At 33.5% G+C, this 22,747-nt stretch overlaps 2 protein-coding genes across 2 annotated transcripts; both read right to left on the reverse strand.

The window, feature by feature from the left end:
* Positions 1-1,387: 1,387 nt before the first annotated feature.
* Positions 1,388-5,062, reverse strand: LOC109243692. The gene is made up of 5 exons (XM_019410661.1): positions 4,644-5,062; positions 2,988-3,083; positions 2,838-2,886; positions 2,487-2,600; positions 1,388-1,586 (listed from the first exon to the last, which is right to left on the reverse strand). Exons 1-4 carry the CDS (start codon positions 5,004-5,006, stop codon positions 2,512-2,514), a joined length of 597 nt encoding a protein of 198 aa, XP_019266206.1. The 5' UTR covers positions 5,007-5,062; the 3' UTR covers positions 1,388-1,586; positions 2,487-2,511.
* Positions 5,063-7,055: 1,993 nt separating this feature from the next.
* LOC109243695 (DNA-directed RNA polymerases IV and V subunit 2-like) lies at positions 7,056-15,581 on the reverse strand. The gene is given in 10 exon segments (XM_019410666.1): positions 7,056-7,712; positions 7,859-7,898; positions 7,901-8,129; positions 9,010-9,665; positions 9,668-9,959; positions 10,619-10,910; positions 11,090-11,970; positions 12,893-13,105; positions 13,575-14,127; positions 15,522-15,581. Coding segments are annotated over 9 exon segments (3,642 nt in total). The 5' UTR covers positions 14,115-14,127; positions 15,522-15,581; the 3' UTR covers positions 7,056-7,213.
* Between the last annotated feature and the right edge of the window lie 7,166 nt (positions 15,582-22,747).

The raw sequence follows: 22,747 nt of genomic DNA on the forward strand, positions 1-22,747 counted from the left end.
ATTATTTGGACACAACAAGGACCACAAAATTTAATTAACAAGGCTTCCAATTATGGAATTAATTTATATTTTTCGAAATTAGTATCTACCATAATTAATTACGAATTATTCCACTAAAAATTAGTAATTGCACTCCTTATTCAATTTCAAAATTCATCCATTAAATCTTATTTAACTCCTCATGTTAAGATTCAGATACTAATCAATTAAATTAAATTACTGACGATTTAATTTATTGATTATTTCCTTTAGACTTTCGCTTAACTTATTTCATGTGTCGGATACAAAATCCACCGGTCAGGTTTACACATGAAATCTTATAAGCTCTCATAAAGGTGTATCATCAATCTCTAAATCGAGACATGGATTCCATCAACTAACTATTACTTCACCCATGTACATTATTATTATCCAATTTACCAGGCATATTGACCCACGAAAGAATCTCGCCTTTTAATAAATCAAAATAATAATAATGTACACAGCTAATAATAATATCAAGATTAAGCGTATAAGTACATTTAATGGCTAGAGAGTTTATTTTATTAAATCAGTATAAAATACTTATCTCTACTTGGTCCGTTCAATACATACAAAATGTACTAGCACAAGAAGTTGGAATTAAACCATTCCCAAAATCAAGATAAATTATATTTAATCTTGTGCTACAATCATCCCTGATGGTTTGTCCAATTCCATCATTAGATTGTGAACACAAACTTTATACTTATAAGAACCGATGATTTAATTTTCCGTGTATAAGCTAAACTCTATACACTAAATCATCTACTATATAAGCAAAGGACACAGACTAATATATGATCTATTTAAAACTTTATTAAAATTGAATGAACAATTATATCATAATAAATACTATATCTAAACTAAATCCATAATTAATAGTATATATCCCAACAATAATGATGAACATTGATCACATTTAACTAGCTCATTATGAAAAAATCATGCACATAGAAATCCTCATATACCGCAAGCTATCAATCTCTTTATCGGAGCTTTCAAAAGCTTAAGTACTGATAGAAATACTTAGCCGGATTTCTCTACATATACACTACATTATACTCTTATACGTAATCCTCAAGTAGACTAATTATCAAAAGAAAGTACTTGACCAAAGGCCTAGAAGCTATTCTTTCACCTGTAATAATAAATTGGAGCGCACTCATGGTGTATATAAGAAAAAAGAACATCTCCAATTTTCTTTTCTTTTCAAATACCTTCTGTTTTATGGTGTAATATAACACCTTTCGTTTCCTGTCGCATATGCACGAAAGTAATGTTCTAATAGAAAATTACCAAATTAGGCCAATATAAGGCTGGGTGAACCAGGAAGCTGGTAGTCAATGCATCTAGAAGATATGAATTTAACAAGACTAACTGATTAAGCACTCAAATTTGCATGTTATCTATATTCCTCAAGAAACTGCAACTGTAAGCAAAAAGGAGTTTGAATTTTCATGGATGATTTTATGTCGTAAGCAGGCCTCAAAAGATAATCACTTGAACTATCTCCATCTGCTCCTACATTGTCTTCGTTAATGTAATTCAGAGTAACTAGATTCCACCTATCAAGAAATTATATAACTCAAATTAAAATGGATTATGAGTTTCAGAAGAATGTCAATCAAAAGCAAATGACAATGCTTTATATCAGACGGAAAGATAATCATTTGATCAACCAAAAAAACACACTACAATAAACAATGACAAAACAAGAACGAAATGTTTGAATCAATGCAATAAAAAATGGCAGATGGGCTTCTCATCAGCCCAGCTGCCATCTGAAAGATGATTTATTATCAATTAGTGTTTCAACCTCAGGGATATATACTGGCTTAGTGCTCAAATTTCTGTACAGAATTGATTAGAGTGAAATGAAGGAATTTTATCCAGATGCATGAAGGCTTGAAAGGTAGAAACGGATCATTCTGCAAGGAGTCAAGCACACAACATGATTTTGGAAGTACTGATTTAAAATCGCTATCTCTGATATGTTACATATTTCCTTTTTACAAGAGCTAATTCTATTTTCCACTTCTTGCTTAAGTTTAAACAGAGTCCTCCTTCAAGGAAATAAACGAAATAATTGCACGAAACATTAACCAAACGGAAGTTATGACGACGGTATTAAGCAATCTAGATCTTGTCAAGTCTTCAATATGGCCATACAGATAAGGAAAAAGGATTTCATTGGCATTTCCCCCAGGTATATTTCACGATATTTAAAACGAATATGCCATGACATTCTACGCTTTTATACCAGCTACCGTGTTGTTCTGATGATCTTGTACTACCATCTAAAGGAAAAAATTCCTAACTCAAGTTCCATATACCAGGTAAAATAATAACATAGTTATAGGAAAGATAACTAAAACACTTATCACCCCACATAATTCTTAGTTCAGATTTTGAGAAACATAAGATAGATACAAGTACAAAAACAATCAAGCAGCAAAAGATTTTACCTTAATGCCAATGCCTTCAACAAGCTTAAGTTGAATGGATCCCATAACGGTTCCTGAGAGCATCTATGGCTTTCTCAACGGATTGTGACAGCTCGGGGATGGTTTGTTTGCAAACTGTAAAGTATGTCAGCCAGTTTATAAGATGTTCATCTGAATCCGAAAAGCAATTCAGAAGAATTTGCTACACTTTTGGCCAAGCCAATAAAGAAAGAATAAGAAAATACAGTCAATTACTTCATCTGCTTATCGTATTCAAGGTTATTATAGTGTTCAATTGTCAAAAACTTGCAGCATATAGTTGCAGTTACTAAAAAGCATATCCTCACAGTTGACAAAAGGCTAAGAACTTACGACGAGATCCACTAGCTTGAAGATCTGCCATGAATGTAGAATATGAAGCCTAGAGAGGAAAAATTAAATTAACTAATCGTAATGGCACAACAATTGAGATTCAATAGGAGCAGACTTGTTAAAGGCAATAGCAGATAATGGAAGATTTACCTTCATTGCCTCCCTGCCTTCACTGAATCGATCAGACATCTTTTTGTACTCCTTTTCTGCTTCATCTGCCACTTGATGACATCCTTGTGTCTGAATCTGTTTAATTACCCAAATATTAGAAGGAAAACGTAACGAAATAACAAACTTACAACAGATATGAAAAAGCTCTGGTATGTGGAATATGCTATATTATCTGAATAACTGTGTCATGGATGGTTCTTCTAGCCCTTTTAATTTGCTTAAGAAGTTGAAGTTACAACATAACAATGTAGAGAGCCAACGAAAGAAAACTACTTACACTAAAATTAAAACCCATGTTCAATGGAATTATGAAACAATGAAAAATCATGTAACTACAACGATTTTCCTTAATCAATTTTATTTGCAAAGCTTGATGGAAGCTTGTAAAGCATGAGATCAGCTTACAGCAGTCAAACTTCTAATCCTTGTTTACTTTATTTTAGGTCAATAACTCAAAACTGACCTAATCTCATAGAGCTTAAAAATGTTTTTTTTTCTTTTTCTAATTTCAGTAACAAAACTAAGGTGTTAAATCTAGATGCTCTTTCTTACTCAAATGACATGATTGAAGACCATTACTTTGCATTTAACAAGCTCCAGGTTCTATTATAGTATTCCCAATGCGATATATCTGGTTATTTTCCATCAAATAAATCGCTGACAAGATCATTACTTCATCGGAAAAGGAAACACATATCTCCTGCAAGTCTTTTATATATCCTCTTCCAATAAAGTGCAGCAAAATATTCTGGTTCATTTTTAAAAACAAAGCACAAAACTGCACTAATTGTCGTACAAAATGGACAAATGATTTGGTATTTTAACATTGGAATCCCACTCAGAAGAGCCTAGATTAACACTTCAGTGCTATATATCGCTATGTCAACAGACAATTTCCCAGAACTTGGCGTTAAGCTTGAATATTTGTGAGAGCCAAGAAATCTAGATATCCTATGCAGAGTATACACATTTTTGTCCACCATTGAGGAAGTTTCCATAAGCCTATTCATATTTAGCAAAAAGAACAGCTTTACTATGCTTAAAGCATATCTACCTGGCACTAAAACAGTTCTGAGAGGAATACTTATAACAAATCTAAGATTCTGAGTAAATCAGAATACAGTAACCATCCGTCGGATGATTAAACTTTGATAGTCGGGAATGTTCTAGAACATACTATTCAATTTATTGAGATCCTTACACCAAGTTTCTTACACCTAACTTCTTAGAAGCTGCATCTCAAAACGCAAAAGCAACATCAAAACAGAGAGAACAACAATTTGTTTCCGGTACAACTCATGCAAGTTCTTAAACTAGATCAATAAACCGGAAGCAGCTGACAGATCACCGAATTGAGAAATTTAGCAGGAAATCACCACATATCACACATAAATATACACACACATACATATTTATATATGCATAAGGGCTAACTCCACTACTGACCTAAGCACTAGCAAACGGCAAGAGCTTATGCTATAAAGTAGAAAGATGAAACACAGAAAATCACGAATATAAAGTCATCTTCATGAATGATGATCTATGGTTAAGTGTGTAAATTAAATACACATACACACACACACACACACACACACACACACACACACAGAGAGAGAGAGAGAGAGAGAGAGAGGCCTTGAGACGTTTCTGAAGGCGAGACTGAGAAGCCTCGAGGTCCTTAAGAATCTCCATATGCGATCGCTCAACGTCGCGCTTAATAGAGTCCAATCGAGACGATGCGAATTCCTTCAGATCCGCAATCGTTTTCAGATTTTTTACCGACACAGGGGAAACAACGGCAGGCTTCACCTGCTCCGGACTTGAAATATTGAAACTCTTCTTTCCCGTTGTCCTCTTCTTGTTGTTCTTCGACGATGACGATGTTGGCGTAGCGTTGAACATATTGAAATTGAACTCGAATGGCTTCGGAGACTCACTCATCGACTGGACAGGACTTCCCGCCGATGTCTTCCTCGTCGATCTCGATCTCTTCTTCATCTCTTCTCGAAGTTTCTCTCTGAAATGCGAATGACTGCTGCTAAGTTGAATTTGGGGGTTTTATACTGGCGGGTTTATTCAAATTTTTAAATTGCCACGTGGAAGTGAAGCTCAAGAAGCCGCTGATCTAATATATCGTGCAAATCATAATAAAGTACACGCAGTACAGGTACAAAATGCAAAGAATTCCAAAAAAATACTTTAAATATGCATGTAAAATCAATTTTTATCCCCATGGCAGCAAAATTATCCATTTTTTTATTTTATAAAAACATCTTTTGGTTATAACGTGATATTTTACTAGATATGAATTCGTAGAAGAATCTCTCAATTTTTTAAATTTTAATGAAATTTTATGATTCAATATCCTCAAATGGATGTGTATCTTTAGAATTGGGAAAGTGAAATTTCGCATGTTTATTATTTCTCTATCCAATTTTAATTCAAAAAAGAAATTTGGATTCGTTCAAAATATTCTCACTTTTTCCATATTTAAAAGAAAATTTCTACAAACAATATAGAATAATAGTTAATATAATATCAAGTTACATGTCTTTGGGAATGCATCTAGCCAAATGTTATTCCACTAAAATATCAAAATTTTATTCTCACATTTTCCTAATGTACGAAGACTTTTCCTATGGTAATATGGTATAATATTAAATCTGAAAAATGTTATTGTTTCCATCAAGTGGTAAGAATATTAACAGTCACAAAGATGGGATAAGGTCTGCATGCATCCTACCCAGATCTTATTTGGTGGGATTACACCGGGTATAATATTGTTATTGTTGTTGGTAAGAATAATGATAGCCACGTCGAGTGAAAAGCAACATCCTTTATCTCTAACCCATTTTAAGTCGTATTATATGGTGGTTTAAATTCGAAGTAGTGTTTGGATGTGTCTTTAATTTATTTTTTTGGACATGTTTTTAATTTATTTTTTTTAAATTAAGGTTTTATGAGTAAAAATAATTCCAAAAAATCATTCTAGGGTATAACCAAACAATATTTTGAAAGAAAAAAAAAGAAAAAGTAGAGCTATTTCCGAATTTTTAACCCTTGCGAAAAAACAAAAAAAAAAAAAACAAAAAAACTCTGCTAGAACATATAATTTATTGACATAATATTGTTACAAGATCTCCAACAGACCTTGTATTGAAAAAAAGGTGAAATTTTTTTTCTCTCTGTTTGATAAGTTGCTCACTTTTTCAAAATTTTGGATTTTATTTCAAGATTTTGGGAAGTTTGAAAACAACTTTTATATTTCCAAAATTTTTAAATTTCCTAACAAAGCTTCAAAACTTGAATCAAATTTTAGCCAAAAATCTTCACCTTTTCGAATGTACGAGGTCCATTCATTTTTTGACTAATTAATACCTTTTAAATTTTCAATATACGCTTTATTAACATTCTTATCAGAAATTTCAATTTGCTTAATTTTAAAGTAGAATAAATCATTATCAATTTCATCTTTGAACAAAATAATGAAGAGACATAGAAATTGCCTGAAAATGTCAAGGTTGTGAAAGATTTGCGAATTTGAATATCCACAAGTATTTTGGAAGAAATATTAATCATAACTTTTGTATAAACCGTATTATCGCAAGGAATTATGTATCTCAATTCTCAAACATTAATATTTTGATTAATCACTAGAAGCCTTCCCAACCCTCTAGTTATACCACTTGTTAGGTGAAAATAAATGTATCCATTGTTATTTGGTTTGGATTATTTTACCTAAAATTCAGTAAGTGTTACTAATCAGTTAATTAGAAACAATTTTAATCTAAAACCAAACAAGCCAAGTGATATGTCAAAAATTCTCTTTCTATTTTTCTAGGGCAAGCATGGCACTGATTATGACCATAGCATAATTCCTACTTGTATCCCTTCTTATTACCCTTTAGCACTGAAAATCAATTCCTTAATAGAGCAAAGCATATTGTCCTCTACTGCCAATACTTCCCTATCAAACTAATTCAAACTAAAATTTACGTTAATAATTCAATGTGTTTGTGTGAGAGAGAGAGAGAGGGGGGATGTTAAACAGCTTTTTCGACCTGATAACCAACACGGTTCGATACAAGCAGACCATCTCTTTTTGCCATCAAAACTAGAGATATTTACAGATTATATTGTTTGTCATCAACAACTGTACCAAAATGTCAGCATGATAAGTATAACCTGGAGATGAGACCTACACACTAGCAAATCTCAGTGTCAAACTTAAGAGATATGCCCACGCTGAAGAGCTCCTGGCATAATAACTTTGCACCATATGGCACATCAACCTTGACTATATCTTCAACTGATTCACAGAAGCGGCAATAAGGGCCCCTTACCTTACCACCTTGCACGGACCTCTGGATTACATTTGCCATATTCTTGCATTTCCCACATATGTGCATCTGGGAGGAGTCACTAAGTGTGAAAAGGCGTTCATGCAAATTCGCTGCAGCACCATGAGCTATAAGACAGTCACGCTCCATTTCACCAAATTTAATTCCACCGAAGCGTTTTCTGTCTGCCACAGGTTGGCGAGTAAGGGGATGGACTGGTCCAGTATTACGGAATTTCACTTTGTCTTCAGCCATATGGATAAGGCGCTGGTAGAATGTTGGGCCCATGAAAATCAGGTTTTGAGCCATTTCACCCGTCCGGCCATTGTAAACTCTCTCATTTCCCCATCTCGAGAAACCTCGCCTGCAGATCATATATACCATTTATAAGAGTCAATGACAAATCACCAGAATTCATGTTGAATACAACAAAGTAACACGATCACTGCCTAACTGGTTGGCATAATTATATATAACTATGGAAAGGGATACTGCTTTCAGATATCATACCCATGAAGCTGCTCGACTATGGCATCAACTGATAAAGTGAAAAGGGAGTGGCATATTTCTGACCACCACCTAGGGCAATACCCTTTCCCAAAGCGGATTCAAGCAGCTGACCAGGGGTTTGCCTTGAAGGAAATGCATGGGGATTGATTACAATGTCTGGAACAATCCCTTGAGCTGTAAAAGGAAAGTTCTCTTGAGATTCCAGAAATCCAAGGACACCCTTTTGTCCGTGCATGCTGGAGAACTTGTCTCCAAGACATGGAGAACGAACCTGCACCAGAATATACAAGAATACTGGAATCAATAAAAGTGAATTAGGATTAGTTCAATTCGTGTCATGACTTAGTATCAGCTGTTGTTACTTGGGACCTTGTCCCACATATGTCAAAGACAAGGGGCTAGGACAGCTTATGAGCTCCCTCCCACTCACCTCGTAAGGTATCTTTTCAGGACCAGAATCCCTCACACCATGTTGGTGGCGGAGTAATACCCCATGAGAATATGTTGAAGGATCCACTTGTCAATAGGGTCCACTAAAGGGCGGATCCCTTGTAGTTGGCAGCCACAAACTGCTTGTTGGGGGTGGAGGGCGCTCTGATGGTACATAGAACATTTCCTACATTGGTTGAAAACAGGGAGCTTGGGTAGTTTATAAGCTCCCTTGGCATTACACTATGTGATTTGCCTTTACTGGATAAAACCCCCGAGACAGGATAATACTTCCTAAGGACATGTTGATTCTTCAGAATTTTTACATCAGTTGGTCCTTACAACATCAGGCTGAAGATTTTCTACAATGGCTTCTAGTTTTGAAGCTTTAGCATAGTTTAGTAATGCTACTTATAGACAAATCTGCTTTTATTCAGTTCACTGGCTACTCTTTCAAGGTGTTCATTAATGAGAGATCAAAGTACTTGAAGCTATAAATAGTCTACATAGCATTTGTTCTCCTTTTATCATGAAGAAACCCCATGAAATGGAACGGCATTAAGAAGCTTGCTAAATCGACTGCAAACAGCTCTCCTAAGACTTAATATGGTTTTTCAAATAATGACTTGTTTCTCATAAACATGTGTCTTAAAAAAAAAGTTCAATATGGAATATATAGAGTCACATAAGTGTGTATATATATATATATATGGGCATCTTACTTGTCTCAGAGATACAACAGCAAAAATTTTCCCTTCATCATTGGCAGAGAGCAGAACCTTCTGAACCATACCCCTCTCGGTATGCTTCAGCTTGACACTGTGATCAGCCCCTGATTCTGCGTATTTCCCAATTATGATATCCCCGCTCTGGAGATTTGCCCCAATGAATGGAAAACCATCATCATCTAGGCTGTCCACTCGTCCAATTTTACTCTGGGTTTTCCCAAAGTTAACAGAATCTTCAACCTTTGGCTTCTTTCCAATAGCTTCCTTATTGTCGACTTCAGCCTTGTAGCTCCTAACATGCTCCGATCGAAACATTCCACGCTCCAGTGACGCACGATTCATAACCAATGAATCTTCTTGGTTATAGCCAAGGTGAACATTTACTGCAACAATAGCACATTGACCATTGAAGTATTCAGGCCGTTGAAGCATTCCTTTCTGGTTACGAGCATTTTTGGGCTTCCCAAGGGAATCTGACAACATTGTCCTGAAAAGTGGCCTTTGAGGATAATACAGTTGATGGGTATTTGTATCAACTCTAATGTTTGGATTCACTGTTGAAAACCCAATTGCTTGTTGAGAGTGCTTCTCAGACTGATAGAGGACCCTCCTAGCATGATCATGATTTGCAAAAGGGATAACACCACATCCAAACCTAATAGGAAAGACATGTCCAACTCACAATGGGTATACTTAGCGGGTGGGTTCTCTTTATCTGCTTTTAAGAGGTATTCAACTCCCCATGCAGTTCGACAATCTTCGTCTTCTTCAGGTCCTATAAGCTCAATAATCCCATTTTCCAGAAGACGTTGGAAGCCATAGTCTCCCCCTTTCAAAGCTTTGATTTTCTTTAGACTTGAAACAACAAGAAGAGGGCGCAGAATCCTTCCCGCATCAGAAAATATGCGAATTTCATCCTGCTTCTCATCTCTCTTAACTTCCACCTAGAACAAAATTTCAGAAAGTTCAGTGTATGAGCATCAAATTGACAAATCATATAGGACAATATACAACATCTTCTCAAGAATATATACTAGACTAAACTTATGTACTAAGAGAGACTTTTCGCAGCAAATTCAGTGTTAATGAAAAAGGTATTGAGTTACCAAGGGATAATTTGAAAAAATATAAATTTATTGTAAGGTTATTTTTGTCTTGAATAAATTAATTTTCTACTTATGCTTCTGCTTCTTCGAAAAAGCTAGAATTTGTAGCTTCTCCCCAAAAGCAAAAATACTTTTTTTATCTTGGTCAAACACCTTAAATTTTTCAAAAAGTACTTTTTTAACAACAAAAAAAAGTACTTTTGGCCTCCCAGAAGCTTGGTCAAACAGGCTCTAAATCAAAATGATCAGTTAACCTGATGTGCGACCTTATTCCAGTGGCACTTACATGATATTGTACATCCAATAAAGTAAACCAAAAAAATTTTAATCCTACTTGTGGGAAAACGAGAAAAAGACAAGTTTCTATGTTTGGCTGACAGTTTTATAACCATCCTTTTGGTGAATCAATGAACATACTGGCAATATAAACAAATATTCAACAACAAGGCTCTATGATTCTGCTGTACATAATTAAATGAAATTGATCATGAGCCAACCTGGTGTGGCACTTCATTCCTGCGGCGCTTGCGTCTTAGCTTTGAAACAAAGAGTGCAGAATCTTCACATGCTCCAACCCAATCCCCATTTAGAAGTACCTTTTGCTTTCCGTGGAGTGAGGTGGCACTATCATCTACTAACTGTTGCATCCCACACTGGAACAATGTCCCAAGAAGTGGCTTCACAATACTAGTGCTGACAAGACCCAAACTAGCCAAATTTTTCACCAAGCCACAATTTTCTCCATCTGAGGTAGACAGAAAACATACCTTTCCCCAGTGTGAAGGATGTCTGGATAAGTTATTTTAACAGTCATTAGATTATCATACTTAAGATAAACAAAACAGAAACAAACTACCAAAAAAAATTAAGACAGAATTATTAAAGGATCAGGAAGCAAGACAAATGAAGTCACCATTTTTGCTAATGGAAAGCACAAAAAATTGGTCGATATAAATACAAACACTTACGGGTATCTAGCATCGCCAACCTTCCCAGTGTATTTAACCTGCTGACGCATTTTCCTCATATCAGCCGTCATCTGCAATGGATTGGTTCGTCTAAGAGTAGCAACAACGCCAGAAACCCTCTCCATTTTCTTGTAAGCGTGACACCAGTGTCCAGTTGAAAAAGCCCTGGAGAGACCATTGGTAATTATGGATGCATCCAAATATTGCTCAATTGGTTGGACTTGTCGATCTCCGTAAAGATCTCTTTGCATAGCCTTGATCATGCGCCTCTCGGCATGTTTAATGTGCGCCCTAAGCTCTCGTTCAAGGAGCTCACCAGCCAGCTCCAATCTCTTGTTTCGAAAATCATCTCTGTTGTCAACCTTTCTGCAACCAATGAATGAGTGCAAGAGGCGCTTTACCATATAGCCAAGGAAGCGAGCCTTCTGCTTGAGGCCACTAAGATTAGGGAACAGGTATATTTTTATGCACTCCTCAACAGATTCTTGAGGTGGAAATTTACAACCCTTTATAAGTGTATCAACATAAGCGAGAGCATTTTTCCCCTTCCTGAAATCCTCACAATTCTTATCAGCATTGTGGATTGAAGCTACTAGTATATTGACGATATTAGTATCTTCAGTATCCACATCAATTAAATTTACTACCTCTCTGTCAGAGGATACACCTAGAGCAAAAAACAAGACCCAAATTGGCATTTCCGCCAGGAAGTGCACTCTGAGGGCTTTTTCTACTCCCTTAATGTGCTCAAGCTTCAAGGTCTCAGTCAGTTTAATGTAGACTCTATTCATTTTATCAACTGCGCGATATGCAACCGTCCAAGTGGAATTGTTTGACAGCCAGAGTCTTTTTAAACAGATCTGCTCCTGTGCAATGAAGGTCTGAAATGGAAATTGCAAGAGGTTCAAATTTAAAGAACTGCGATAGAGATTTATTTCTAACAGGCCAAAAAGGTTAAACATTATTCTATATCCTATAGTAATAGCACGAATGAAGAAGGCATGCCCAAAGTTACATATATTCCTTCAATCCCGAAAAGAATGGTGGATTTGGAGTATGAGAGTCAAAAACATTTACTTTTCGATATGGATTAAGTACCCATTTTTTTTTCTTTTTCTGAAATAAAACATTACTCCTACATATTTAGAAACAACATAAGACATACTCAAGCCACAAAAGATTGCATATAAGAGTACCCGGCTTGAATAACTGAGAAAGAACTGCTGCATATTGGAGCACCTAAAGACTCTTCAAAGGTAATAATACTACTTTGTTTTACTACCAGTTCAAAATTTTGAGCAATGGTTAACAAGTGAAATTCCACCGTTTTGAGTTATGCTAGGTTGATGCATAGCAAAATGGCTGACATGGCTGTATTTTTAATTGTATCTTCTATTTTCCCCTTAGCACATTAGGTCCCTTTTTTTGATGAAATAAGTTTCTTAATTGCAGGCATCAAGAAGATGCCAAGTTACATAAGTGATAAATGTTAGCTCCATTACAATACAACATTAAACATGCCCAGGGAGCTAACCAAAAAAACCAAAAGTAGAAGGGGATTAAACCGCAGTAAGTGATCCTATGAAGTCTAGGAGGGGAACTACATTATTTACAGGGGCTAGGGGCTAAAGTACTCCAACTGAAGAGATACACAAGGCATTTAGCTTTTAGAGCATGGTTAGGAGTTGAAATGTCATCAAGAGTATACTAACTACCACGAATCGTCTAGCCTTGTTTTCTATGCCCTCTTTAGGTAGAAGAGAGGGAGGCGTCGAAAGTGAGGTGCTAGCAAGAAGATCTTACCTTTTCAGCCCCTTTGACTATGAAGTATCCCCCGTGATCAAACTCACAATCAGGCTTGTCAACATCATTCATCCAGCACAACTCTGAGTTCACCATCACAGGGATTCTCCCAACCAAGACATCCCTTTTCTCTTCCTTCTCACACTCCTTGTCAACAAACCGTTCTACCCCAGTTTTGAACTTGTCGCTACTAACTAGTTTTTTAGTATACACCTGAAATCATATACAAAGGTAAACAATGAAATTAAACGAATAAGAAAACTAGCGGAGACACAATAAATGACATGTTGGGTATGTTCTCAATGCTAACTGGAAAGGCAGTCATCGCATGACATGGATGAGAGGGGATTATAGGTTCAATTTTGTGAAGTTCAAAAAGATGATATCAAAGAATTAAGGATAACGAGTGCATGCAGCTTAGAGCTCATATTTCCTTTGTGATGATCATTTTTTTCCTTTTCGTCAGTTGGGCAATGCATTTAATTCAATAAAGAGTTGTTCAAGAGAGACCAACAAGATTGGCAACTTAATATACAGAAAAACAACACAATGCAATCATTTTAGAACATAGCTGGCCAATTCAAATTTGCGAGTATCAAGAAAATGACTAAATAGAAATAAACAGAGAGAAATTGATACACAAAGAAGTATAGACTATAGACAACAACAAACATTTCCTAACCTGAACATGAGTCTCGACCATAATCCTGCCAGAATAGGTCATGTTCTGAAGGCGAGCATGCCGTGGCCACAAGTCCAGGTACTCTTTCTCACTGTCCACAGAAAACTTTTCCCCTGCCCAAAACTTTGGCCGCTCAACGGTTACTTTCCCAAACTTAACAGAAGCATGCTTCCAATCACCATCATCTCTCTTTAATGGATCATACCCTGGCTCGACGTGGATCTCCCCGACTGAGTCGAACAACCGTTGGATTCCATGGTTGATGAAGTCATTATATGAATTAATCTGGTGACTGATTAATCCATACTTCTCAAAAAATCCAGTTGATGCCTTTTTACAGAAGTTCTTCAAGAAACCTTCACCCAACTCTTTTACTGAATCCACATCAAGATTATCATCGCCATCCTCATCCTCATCCCAATCATCATCATATACTTCAAAGAGATCATCAATATCAAAATCCGTCATCGCTGATCCATTTGATATCTTCCCTTTACCACTACTACATCCCGCGTCTTCCATGATATCAGAAATTGTCATATGAAAGAAGCACCTGCATCAAAAAGCGCCTATCGACATTAACTTTATTCCAACTTAAAATTGGTAGGCATAAACATGATCTCTCCATTCAAAAAGCATATTCAATTAGTAGTACAGTACAGAGACAATTTTGGCAGCTAAAAGTCTTTAGATAGCCCAGCTAAAACTGCAGCAAAATAGAAATTTCCATCATTTTCCAAGCTCCTTCTAGAAAGGACAAAAGACTAAACATATATCTATCAGGTGAAGGCTGGGATTACTTGGTGAAATTTGCTATTAAATTTAAACTGTTTTTGACAACCCACTTCAACTCTAGGTGAGCTATTTATGAAGAAGAATCAAAACTAAAAAATATTGCCTCTGAAAGGTAGCGACTTATAGTATTTTTTGCATATGTAAATGTTACTTTTAAAAGATTATGAATCACTGTCTTAATTCACACCGAAAATTGGATGCATTGACTCATTCTTCTTGGGATGGTGAGGGTATATGTAACTTTGTGCATGCCTTCTAAAGAAATTACAAGGAATTTCACAATCCCAAACGAGTTATGATGAGAGCCAACAGAGAATAACAGGAAAACAAACTCGACTGGAATTTCTTCGTTCATCCATCAAGTCACAAAAACTTACAAACTCGAAAACCCAAGACATTCACCAGCATTACAGATAACAAAAAATAAATGAAATGTATAAGCTACCGATTTTACAAACTTTTTCTTTCTTTTTTCTTTTTTAAAGAAAACTCTCAAGTGCTTTCAACATTTCTGAAATGCATAAGCCACCTTTAAAAATCTCTTCTTTTCTCCTCCTTTTTTTCACTTCTAAAAACCACATAACATGATTTCATCATTCTCTTGAAATGCCTAAGTACGTTAAATAAGAATCTCTTCTTCTTCTTCTTTTTTTTCACCTCTAGAAAACCCATAAAATGCTCTCAACATTTTTTGAAAAAGTTTAAGCTACCTTAAATAAAAATCTATCAGAAAACCCATAAAGTGCTTTAAACTATTTTTTGGGATTTCGCACACTGATATTCCTATTTCAGTCAATTCATCACTAAAACCCTAAACCCGAAAGCATGAAACAGAAAAACTCCAAATGCAAGTAAGTATCAGATAAGTATTTAACTTTTTTTTAACTTACTACTTTCAAAAATAGCTAAAAATCAGTTTCAACTCTCTGAACCCCCCAAGTTTAATTACTATTAATAAGTACTAAAACCCCCAAAAAAATTGCAAACCAAACTGCATTATAGCTATACTGATGTTAATCAGAAAACTTACAAAGAATATTTAAAAACAAACACAAAAACCTGAAGCAGAGCGTCAAAAAATCATCGTGAAACCCCACATTTTCTGAATATTTTAAAGATTTAGAAAAAAAACTAAAGAAGAGGAAGACTTACAGAGTAAGCTTTTCTTATCAGTAGTGACGCGAAACAACAGAGAGCAAGAGCATGACTACTACATGAGTATTGATTCATGCCAAAATAAAACGTACACTATGTACTGACTCAATGAAACGTTGACACGTGTCAATGAAGAAAGAGCTAGTTACTCTCTGCTTTAATAGTGAGTAAGTATTATTTAAAAATGTATTTTAGAACTATTACTGTGTGATAATGTTGAAGTGTCTTTTCTTTTCTTGCTGGGCGGAGGTACCCGCATTAGGATCTCGACTATTTGTGTCACGTAAGGGGATACCGCCTAATTTGCATTGCGTAAGGGGACTTCGGCAGGATTTTTTTTCATACCCAGGCTCAAACCCTTTATAAATATAGAAGTGTGCCTTTTTATTTTTTTTGTTTTTCACCCGTTGTACAGTATTCATATTGGACCCTCGATATCGCGTAAGACCTATTAAAGGGGGAAACGCTTTGTAACAGAATTTTGTTCATACTTAGAGCTTGAACACGTAACTTATATTTAAGGGTAGAGGGACACTATCCATCTTAAGTTAGCATGTTGAAGTGTTTTTTTTTTTTTTATTTTGGTTTTCCACTCGGTATTCAGTACTGATATCGGGCCCCAACTAATCCGGATTTGCATCGTGTAAGGCCTATTAAAAGAGAAAATATTCCCTAACGGAATTTTTTCTTACCCAAACTCAAAACCTTTGATTACGACGGAGGGATCTTATCCATCTCACGATAACCGTTGTTGGTATATTGAAGGATCTAATTTGTTGTGGTGTGCTTTTCTGTGTACATAAGTAGGATTTTCCTTATAGTTTGATTATAATAGGAAGAGAAATGTAATTTATGGTAGTTTTTGTAGTTGTCGAATATTTTATTTTTAGTTAAAATAATTCATTTTAATTTAGTAAGTTTTAAATTTGATCGCGTTAACTCTTTAAGAGTAAATAATATCAACCAAATTGGATAGAGTGAGCAGTTGATAATAGATTAAAATAAGGGCGCGTTAAGCATTTTAAATTACGAAGATTTGCAAAGACTTCCCTACCATAATCTTCTTGAGATACTATTTTTGTTTTTGTTATTGTGATAAGGTTATTTTTAAGTGATGAAATTTGCTAAACATTCCATAAGTATCTTTGGCGGGCTTAATTAGACAAACCTCTCCAGCTGTTTTTTTTCCGTTACGCAACTATGTGAAATTGTTGAATTCTATTTTTCTCGCACTTAAATTTTAAGCATTGGAATAAATCAAAAAAAAATAAAAATAAAGAAATCGCAGTTTACTGCATAAATTCATATTCAACCTTTTTTTACCTTTAAAAATTGACAATATGGATTCTTTGTCCTGCTTACAATAGTGTGCTTTTCTGTATACATGAGTAATAGGACTTCTCATTGTAGTTCTATTATAATAGGAAGAGAGGTGCAAATTATGGTATTTTTGTAGTTTTTGAATATTGTTATAAATAGAATTTTATTTATGGTGAATGTCTATATTTAGAGAGATTCTAGGGTTCATTGCTTGGTGGCTTGCTTGGTGGCTAAGTCACCCTCTCCCTATAAATAGAGGGTTCTACTCCATTGTAATTCATCCTATATCAATAAGAATTCTCTCCCTCTACTTTTCTCTGCAATACTCTTCTTCTTCTTTTATTGTTTTATAACACGTTATCAGCACGAGACTCTAACCAATTGAGTAGAAGCTTTGGTATTGAGCATAATGATTGTCAATTATTCCATGAACTTCCTTCATGATTAAATTCTGGATTTAAGGTAAGTATTTTATCGTATTTTTCTCTTTTATTCTATACTTTGATTTTAAATACAAGCAAAGACAACAAAGTTTGATTATAACTCTAATGGAGTTTGTAAGAAATTATAACCACCTGAAATGGTAAAATTTCTATGCCTCGCCATGATCAAATTCATGTATGATTGTGGGCAAAGAATTGAAAACCCGTCCCATTGAATTTGCTCTATTCTCATTCCCTTAAGAGAATGTGATAGCAGTATGTGATAAGTCTGAAAGAAGACAAAATTATTACTATGAATGTATCAATGGATATGGACGTGGCAATAGACGAAATTATAATCGTCATCATTTGTGGTAATGAGAACAATAAGGATTCTCAAAATAATCTTTCACTCTGTGAAAAATATTTGTCATTGATTTGACATGAGATTTTGTAAAGCACATGTAGATGATTATGGTCCATTCATGATGTGAATGTGACAACATCTTATTTATGAATACATATTCATTCTTCAAAGAATATGAACGTGCTAGTGGTAGTGAATATACCGCACTCACCTCTAAAAGGAGGTTTGAGATGATATAAGAAAATAATGCCATTATTATGGCATGAATGGTCATTGGTCACGTACCTATTGTACGCCAAAATATTTTGGCATTGTGATTGTTAAAAGACAACGGTAATGCAAGAAACAGATCTTGCATATAATTTTGACCATAACCATAATGGTATAACTTTCTCTTTAAAAGAGATATTCACCATATGGGTGTTGATGAATATGTGGTACTACAAAATTAATTGAGAACTCTGCAAGAGCCAATTATTATTATTTTGGAGAAATACAATTGATTACCAATAAGGTATTGTGTTGTAGTAAGTCTCAAAGAAACTTATTCAGTTTCCAAAGTATACGCGAAAGCGATTGATTATATTGAGACTATAAATAAAGGAAAGATTAATATCTTCTATTACTACAACTTGTAGCTGGGTAATATGTATGTGAAAAGCTACCCGCTTCATTCTCCAGTTTGTACTACATAAATAAAAGAATACCACAATAAAGTGGATATTTATTGATATAAAAACTCATATCATAATAAACTTGGAGTTTATTGATAATTGCACACATCTTGGCGTAAATCTGAAGTTTATCAATATTGATAATTTATTCAGTTGGCATAATTGGTTTAGCCATGTTAATTCAAGTATGATGTGCAAAAATAAAAGAGAATTCACATGGGTAAATATTAAAGAACTAGAAAGTTCTTTACGAATTCTCTTACATTGCTTGTTCTCATTAATTAATAGACCAATTAAACTTGGGATTGAATCCCATGAATGCTGGAAATATCAAAGGTGAATATGGGCCCGTTCACCTGCCATGTATACCACATAAGATGCATCTATGAGATTGTTACATGTGCAATTATTATTGACCCGCAACCTGGTATTTGCGAGGTAACTTGCTCAATAATTTAATTTCGAGCATAATTTCCAGATTTTCTATTCAAGAAGTTCATCTTGATAAGTTGGTTTACATCACAGTTGGTTTAGCAAAATAATTTATTGAGTGCCTCCACTTAATAGCTAAACTATTGCTTATGAGAATAAAGTTATATATATCAGTTTGATATACGTTATATACGAAAGTATATTATTTTCTCCCCTCACAAGTGGTTCAGGGTCAGGAACCAAATAATTCCATCTTATTATTATTGATGTGCGGTGTATATTATGATTAACACCATAACGCACAAAGATGGGTTCTCAAAGTTGAGGAAACAAGTTAGTTTTTCTAACATGAGGGGGAGACATGATAAACAGTTGAGAAAAAGTTACATGGAATGAATTATTATTTATACATCTTGATCCTCGAATAAGATAATATGAACTTGAAGTTCATAAAAAGATAATTCATTTGCAAAATATTTCAAAGCATGCCAAACGCATTTGCTGACCCAAAGAAAGTAACTATATTCTCGTTGCAAATGCTCCTATTAAGTCCTAGAAGGACAAAGTCTATGGTACGCTTAAAGCATATAGACAAATCGGTTTCAAATAAACTTCTTGATAAAGAAGATGAGCAAATGATCAAAATGATCATGATAAAGGAGATAAGTGATCTAGAAGATCACATGACATAATACTTCATAAAATCTCAATAGAGGTTAAAGTACCTGAAATGAATGAAGAGATCTCTATGTTATGTCTTTATTAAAAATGTTGAAACCGATATAAAATGTTCGTCGACGACATCTATGATACCGCTAAATATATATATGAGGATCTTAAGTCTGAAGAAACAATTCAAATAGAATTGGTTTCATATGAAAGCCATGTAGTTTTGAACATGTAGTTCAAACACTTGAAAGTATAAGTCAATGGTATGTGCAATCAGTTTTCGATATCTTATATGTCTAGCATGACATGAAAACTTGATATGCATCTAAAGTCTATTTAAATGGCTTATTTGACTATACTTATATGACAATCCCCAAAGGATTTAAATTGCTTAAAGTATATAGAATTCATGGTCGTTAAGTACTACATCCTCAATGCAATTTGTGCACAAATGTATCTTGCTATAACTATATGCATGATAATATGATAGCAAGAGTTTTCACCTCTATGCAAAGATATTGAACTGAAGATTCCAACAAGATCATATGAAGACAATCCATCTCTATCAAGAATGATGATTGCAAGGTGCAATATATTCATTCAAGTTAATATGGCTGATTTGTTTATCAAATATCTACCAAAGATCTTTTGAAGATGGTGCACAAGATTGGAATGCAAATGCTTAAGGATGTGAAGTGATGCTCTCATGAGGGGGAGTTAATACGCGTTGTACTCTTTTTCCCTTACAAGGTTTTGTCCACCTGGGTTTTCCTTGCATGGTTTTTAATGAGGCAACCAAAAGGCGTATTATTAGATATGTGTACTCTTTTTCCTTTTCTAGAATTTTTTTTCCCATTGGGTTTTCTTTTAGTTAAGGTTCACATTATCTGTTGAATAGACATTCAAGGGGGAGTGTTATAAATAGAATTTTATTTATGGTGAATGTCTATATTTAGAGAGATTCTAGGGTTCATTGCTTGGTGGGTAAGTCACCCCCTCCCTATAAATAGAGGGTTCTATTCCATTGTAATTCATCCCATATCAATAAGAATTCTCTCTCTCTACTTTTCTCTGCAATACTCTTCTTCTTCTTTTATTGTTTTATAAAAAATATTTTATTTTTAGTTAAAATAATTTACTTTAGCTTATTTTAGTACTAACTAAATCTGATAGAGTGAGTAATTGATAGATAAAAATAAGAGCGTGTTGGACATTAAAAGTTATGTTTGAGATACAACATACAATATGCAATATATCTATATATATACTAAAGGAATAAAGTTACCATATATAATTGGCATTATGATTAAGCCAAGTGGCAAGTTAATAAATGCCAATAGTGTATGGTAACTTTATTCTATATTTGATTATGTTAGTCAAATTTATATATATATATATATATATATATATATATATATATATATATATATATATATATATATATATATAAATATATATATATAAAAACTGAATTTGAATTAAAAGATAATTTTGAATTTTATAGATAAAGTTTTTAAATTTGAATTATAAAAAGAAATTTGTCTTTTGTTATCATAGTTAATTCAGTTAATGATCATATGCAATCATGTTAGAAACTTTGTTATTTTTTTTAATTATTTAAATTTTAACTTTGCCTCCGGCAAACAGAAAAAAAAATTACTCCATATAACTATAAAACTCTTTCACATCTAAAACCCTATAATTGTAGCTGTTTAAAACACTATAGCTAGATTTGAATAAAGAGAATTTCTTTTAAAATAAATATAATATATAGGATACACGTCTATGTTTATCCAAATAACAAAAAAGATTTTAAAAATTAAATAAAAGTTTACTTACATATATAATGAAGTAAACCTACATGCTAGAGAAAGAAACATCACAAAAATGTGTTAATATTAAAATAAAATAAAAAGTTATTTCTTATTTTTCTTTTTGAAGAATGTTTGTTTGAAAAGTAAATTTGTATAAATGGACATCAAACAAATAACAAAATATTGGTTATACAATGCTATTATTAATTTTAATTTAGCACCTTCTAGAAATTGAAGGGTATAAGCTGAAACCTTTTCATTTAGCTGCAGTCAAGCCAACACTACAAGGGTATAATATTTTTTTGTTGAAGAATATTAGTTTTGAATCATTAAATTATGAAGATTTTGGTTTCTCGAATTTCAACAAGGGGGGTATTGGTTTCTAATTGATAGTTTCTATATCGATTTTCAAGTGTAACAAAAAGTATATTTAAAAAAAAAATATGACGTGATTTTTTTTTATTATAAAATGTAAAAAAATTATTTTGAATTGTGATTATTTTTTAAAATATAATGTAATTTTAAATAAAAGGATAAGACATTTTTGAATTTTAGTAGAGAGTTTTTAAATTATATAATAGAAGTCATATCATGGATAAAATCAAGCAACTGAAATCTTATGGAGTATTTACATAAATATCCGGCCAGATTTATCGTTTACTTTTTATAGCTGATATACATAGATGATATAGTGACAATATACGATTATACACATATTATATATGAATTATATATAAATTACAAATTTTTTAATTTTTTAATTTAAGTGGTTGGGTGAGCACCTATTTAGGTTGATTAGATAAAGCCAAAATAAAAATATGAAAGAATTTTAACCAACTAACTAAAAATATAAATGAATTTCTTATGTAGACAATTTCTATTAAAAATCATCCTTTTGTAGAGATATAAATTAATTTTTTGTTACAAAAGAAAGAAAGACATAAAAAATAAGAAAAAAAAATAAATATAGAAAATAATGTATGGAAAATCTAAGAACCAGAAATAAGAGATGACAGCGAATTTCTTCTTCTCTTTTATCTCTGTTGAGTATAAAAATTTTGGAAATTGATCTCATGGATTTTAAATATTTTTTTCAACTCAAATACATAGATTAAAAGATAAGGATATCTTAGATTTTTTTTTCTAATTTACATTGTGTCTCGTTTTTAAAAAATTACTATTACTAACAAAGTAATATGATATTCGAATCTGAATTTTAATGTATTTTGAGTAGTTTGCATTGATGTTAAGCCAAGTATGGTGTCGAGAAAAAACTACTTGACAATTTTAAGACAATATATGCAATGTTATATAATAACAATCAACTAATTTAACCTTTAGTGATTCAAAGAACAAAAAATATGTATATATAGGGTATTCAAAATTTAAAATATGTTGTTAGAGATATCGATAAACTCAAAACGGAATCATACTGAAATAAAGTTTCACCGATCAAAAAATTATTTAAACCGGTCGTTTTGAGCAATTGTACTTTGCTCGGTTGTTTGAGGGCATGAGTAGCTCC

The sequence above is a fragment of the Nicotiana attenuata genome, unplaced genomic scaffold (assembly GCF_001879085.1).
Source record: "Nicotiana attenuata strain UT unplaced genomic scaffold, NIATTr2, whole genome shotgun sequence".
NCBI classification, from domain to species: Eukaryota; Viridiplantae; Streptophyta; class Magnoliopsida; order Solanales; family Solanaceae; genus Nicotiana; species Nicotiana attenuata.

Bases quoted from the DNA above. Each gene is read 5' to 3' on its own strand.
- LOC109243692 (XM_019410661.1), bottom strand. From the start codon at position 5,006: ATGAAGAAGAGATCGAGATCGACGAGGAAGACATCGGCGGGAAGTCCT. The intron at 3,084-4,643 runs GCCTCTCTCTCT...GTAATTAAACAG, and splicing joins GCCTTCAGAAACGTCTCAAG to ATTCAGACACAAGGATGTCA. The intron at 2,887-2,987 runs GTAAATCTTCCA...TTTCCTCTCTAG, and splicing joins AAGGCAGGGAGGCAATGAAG to GCTTCATATTCTACATTCAT.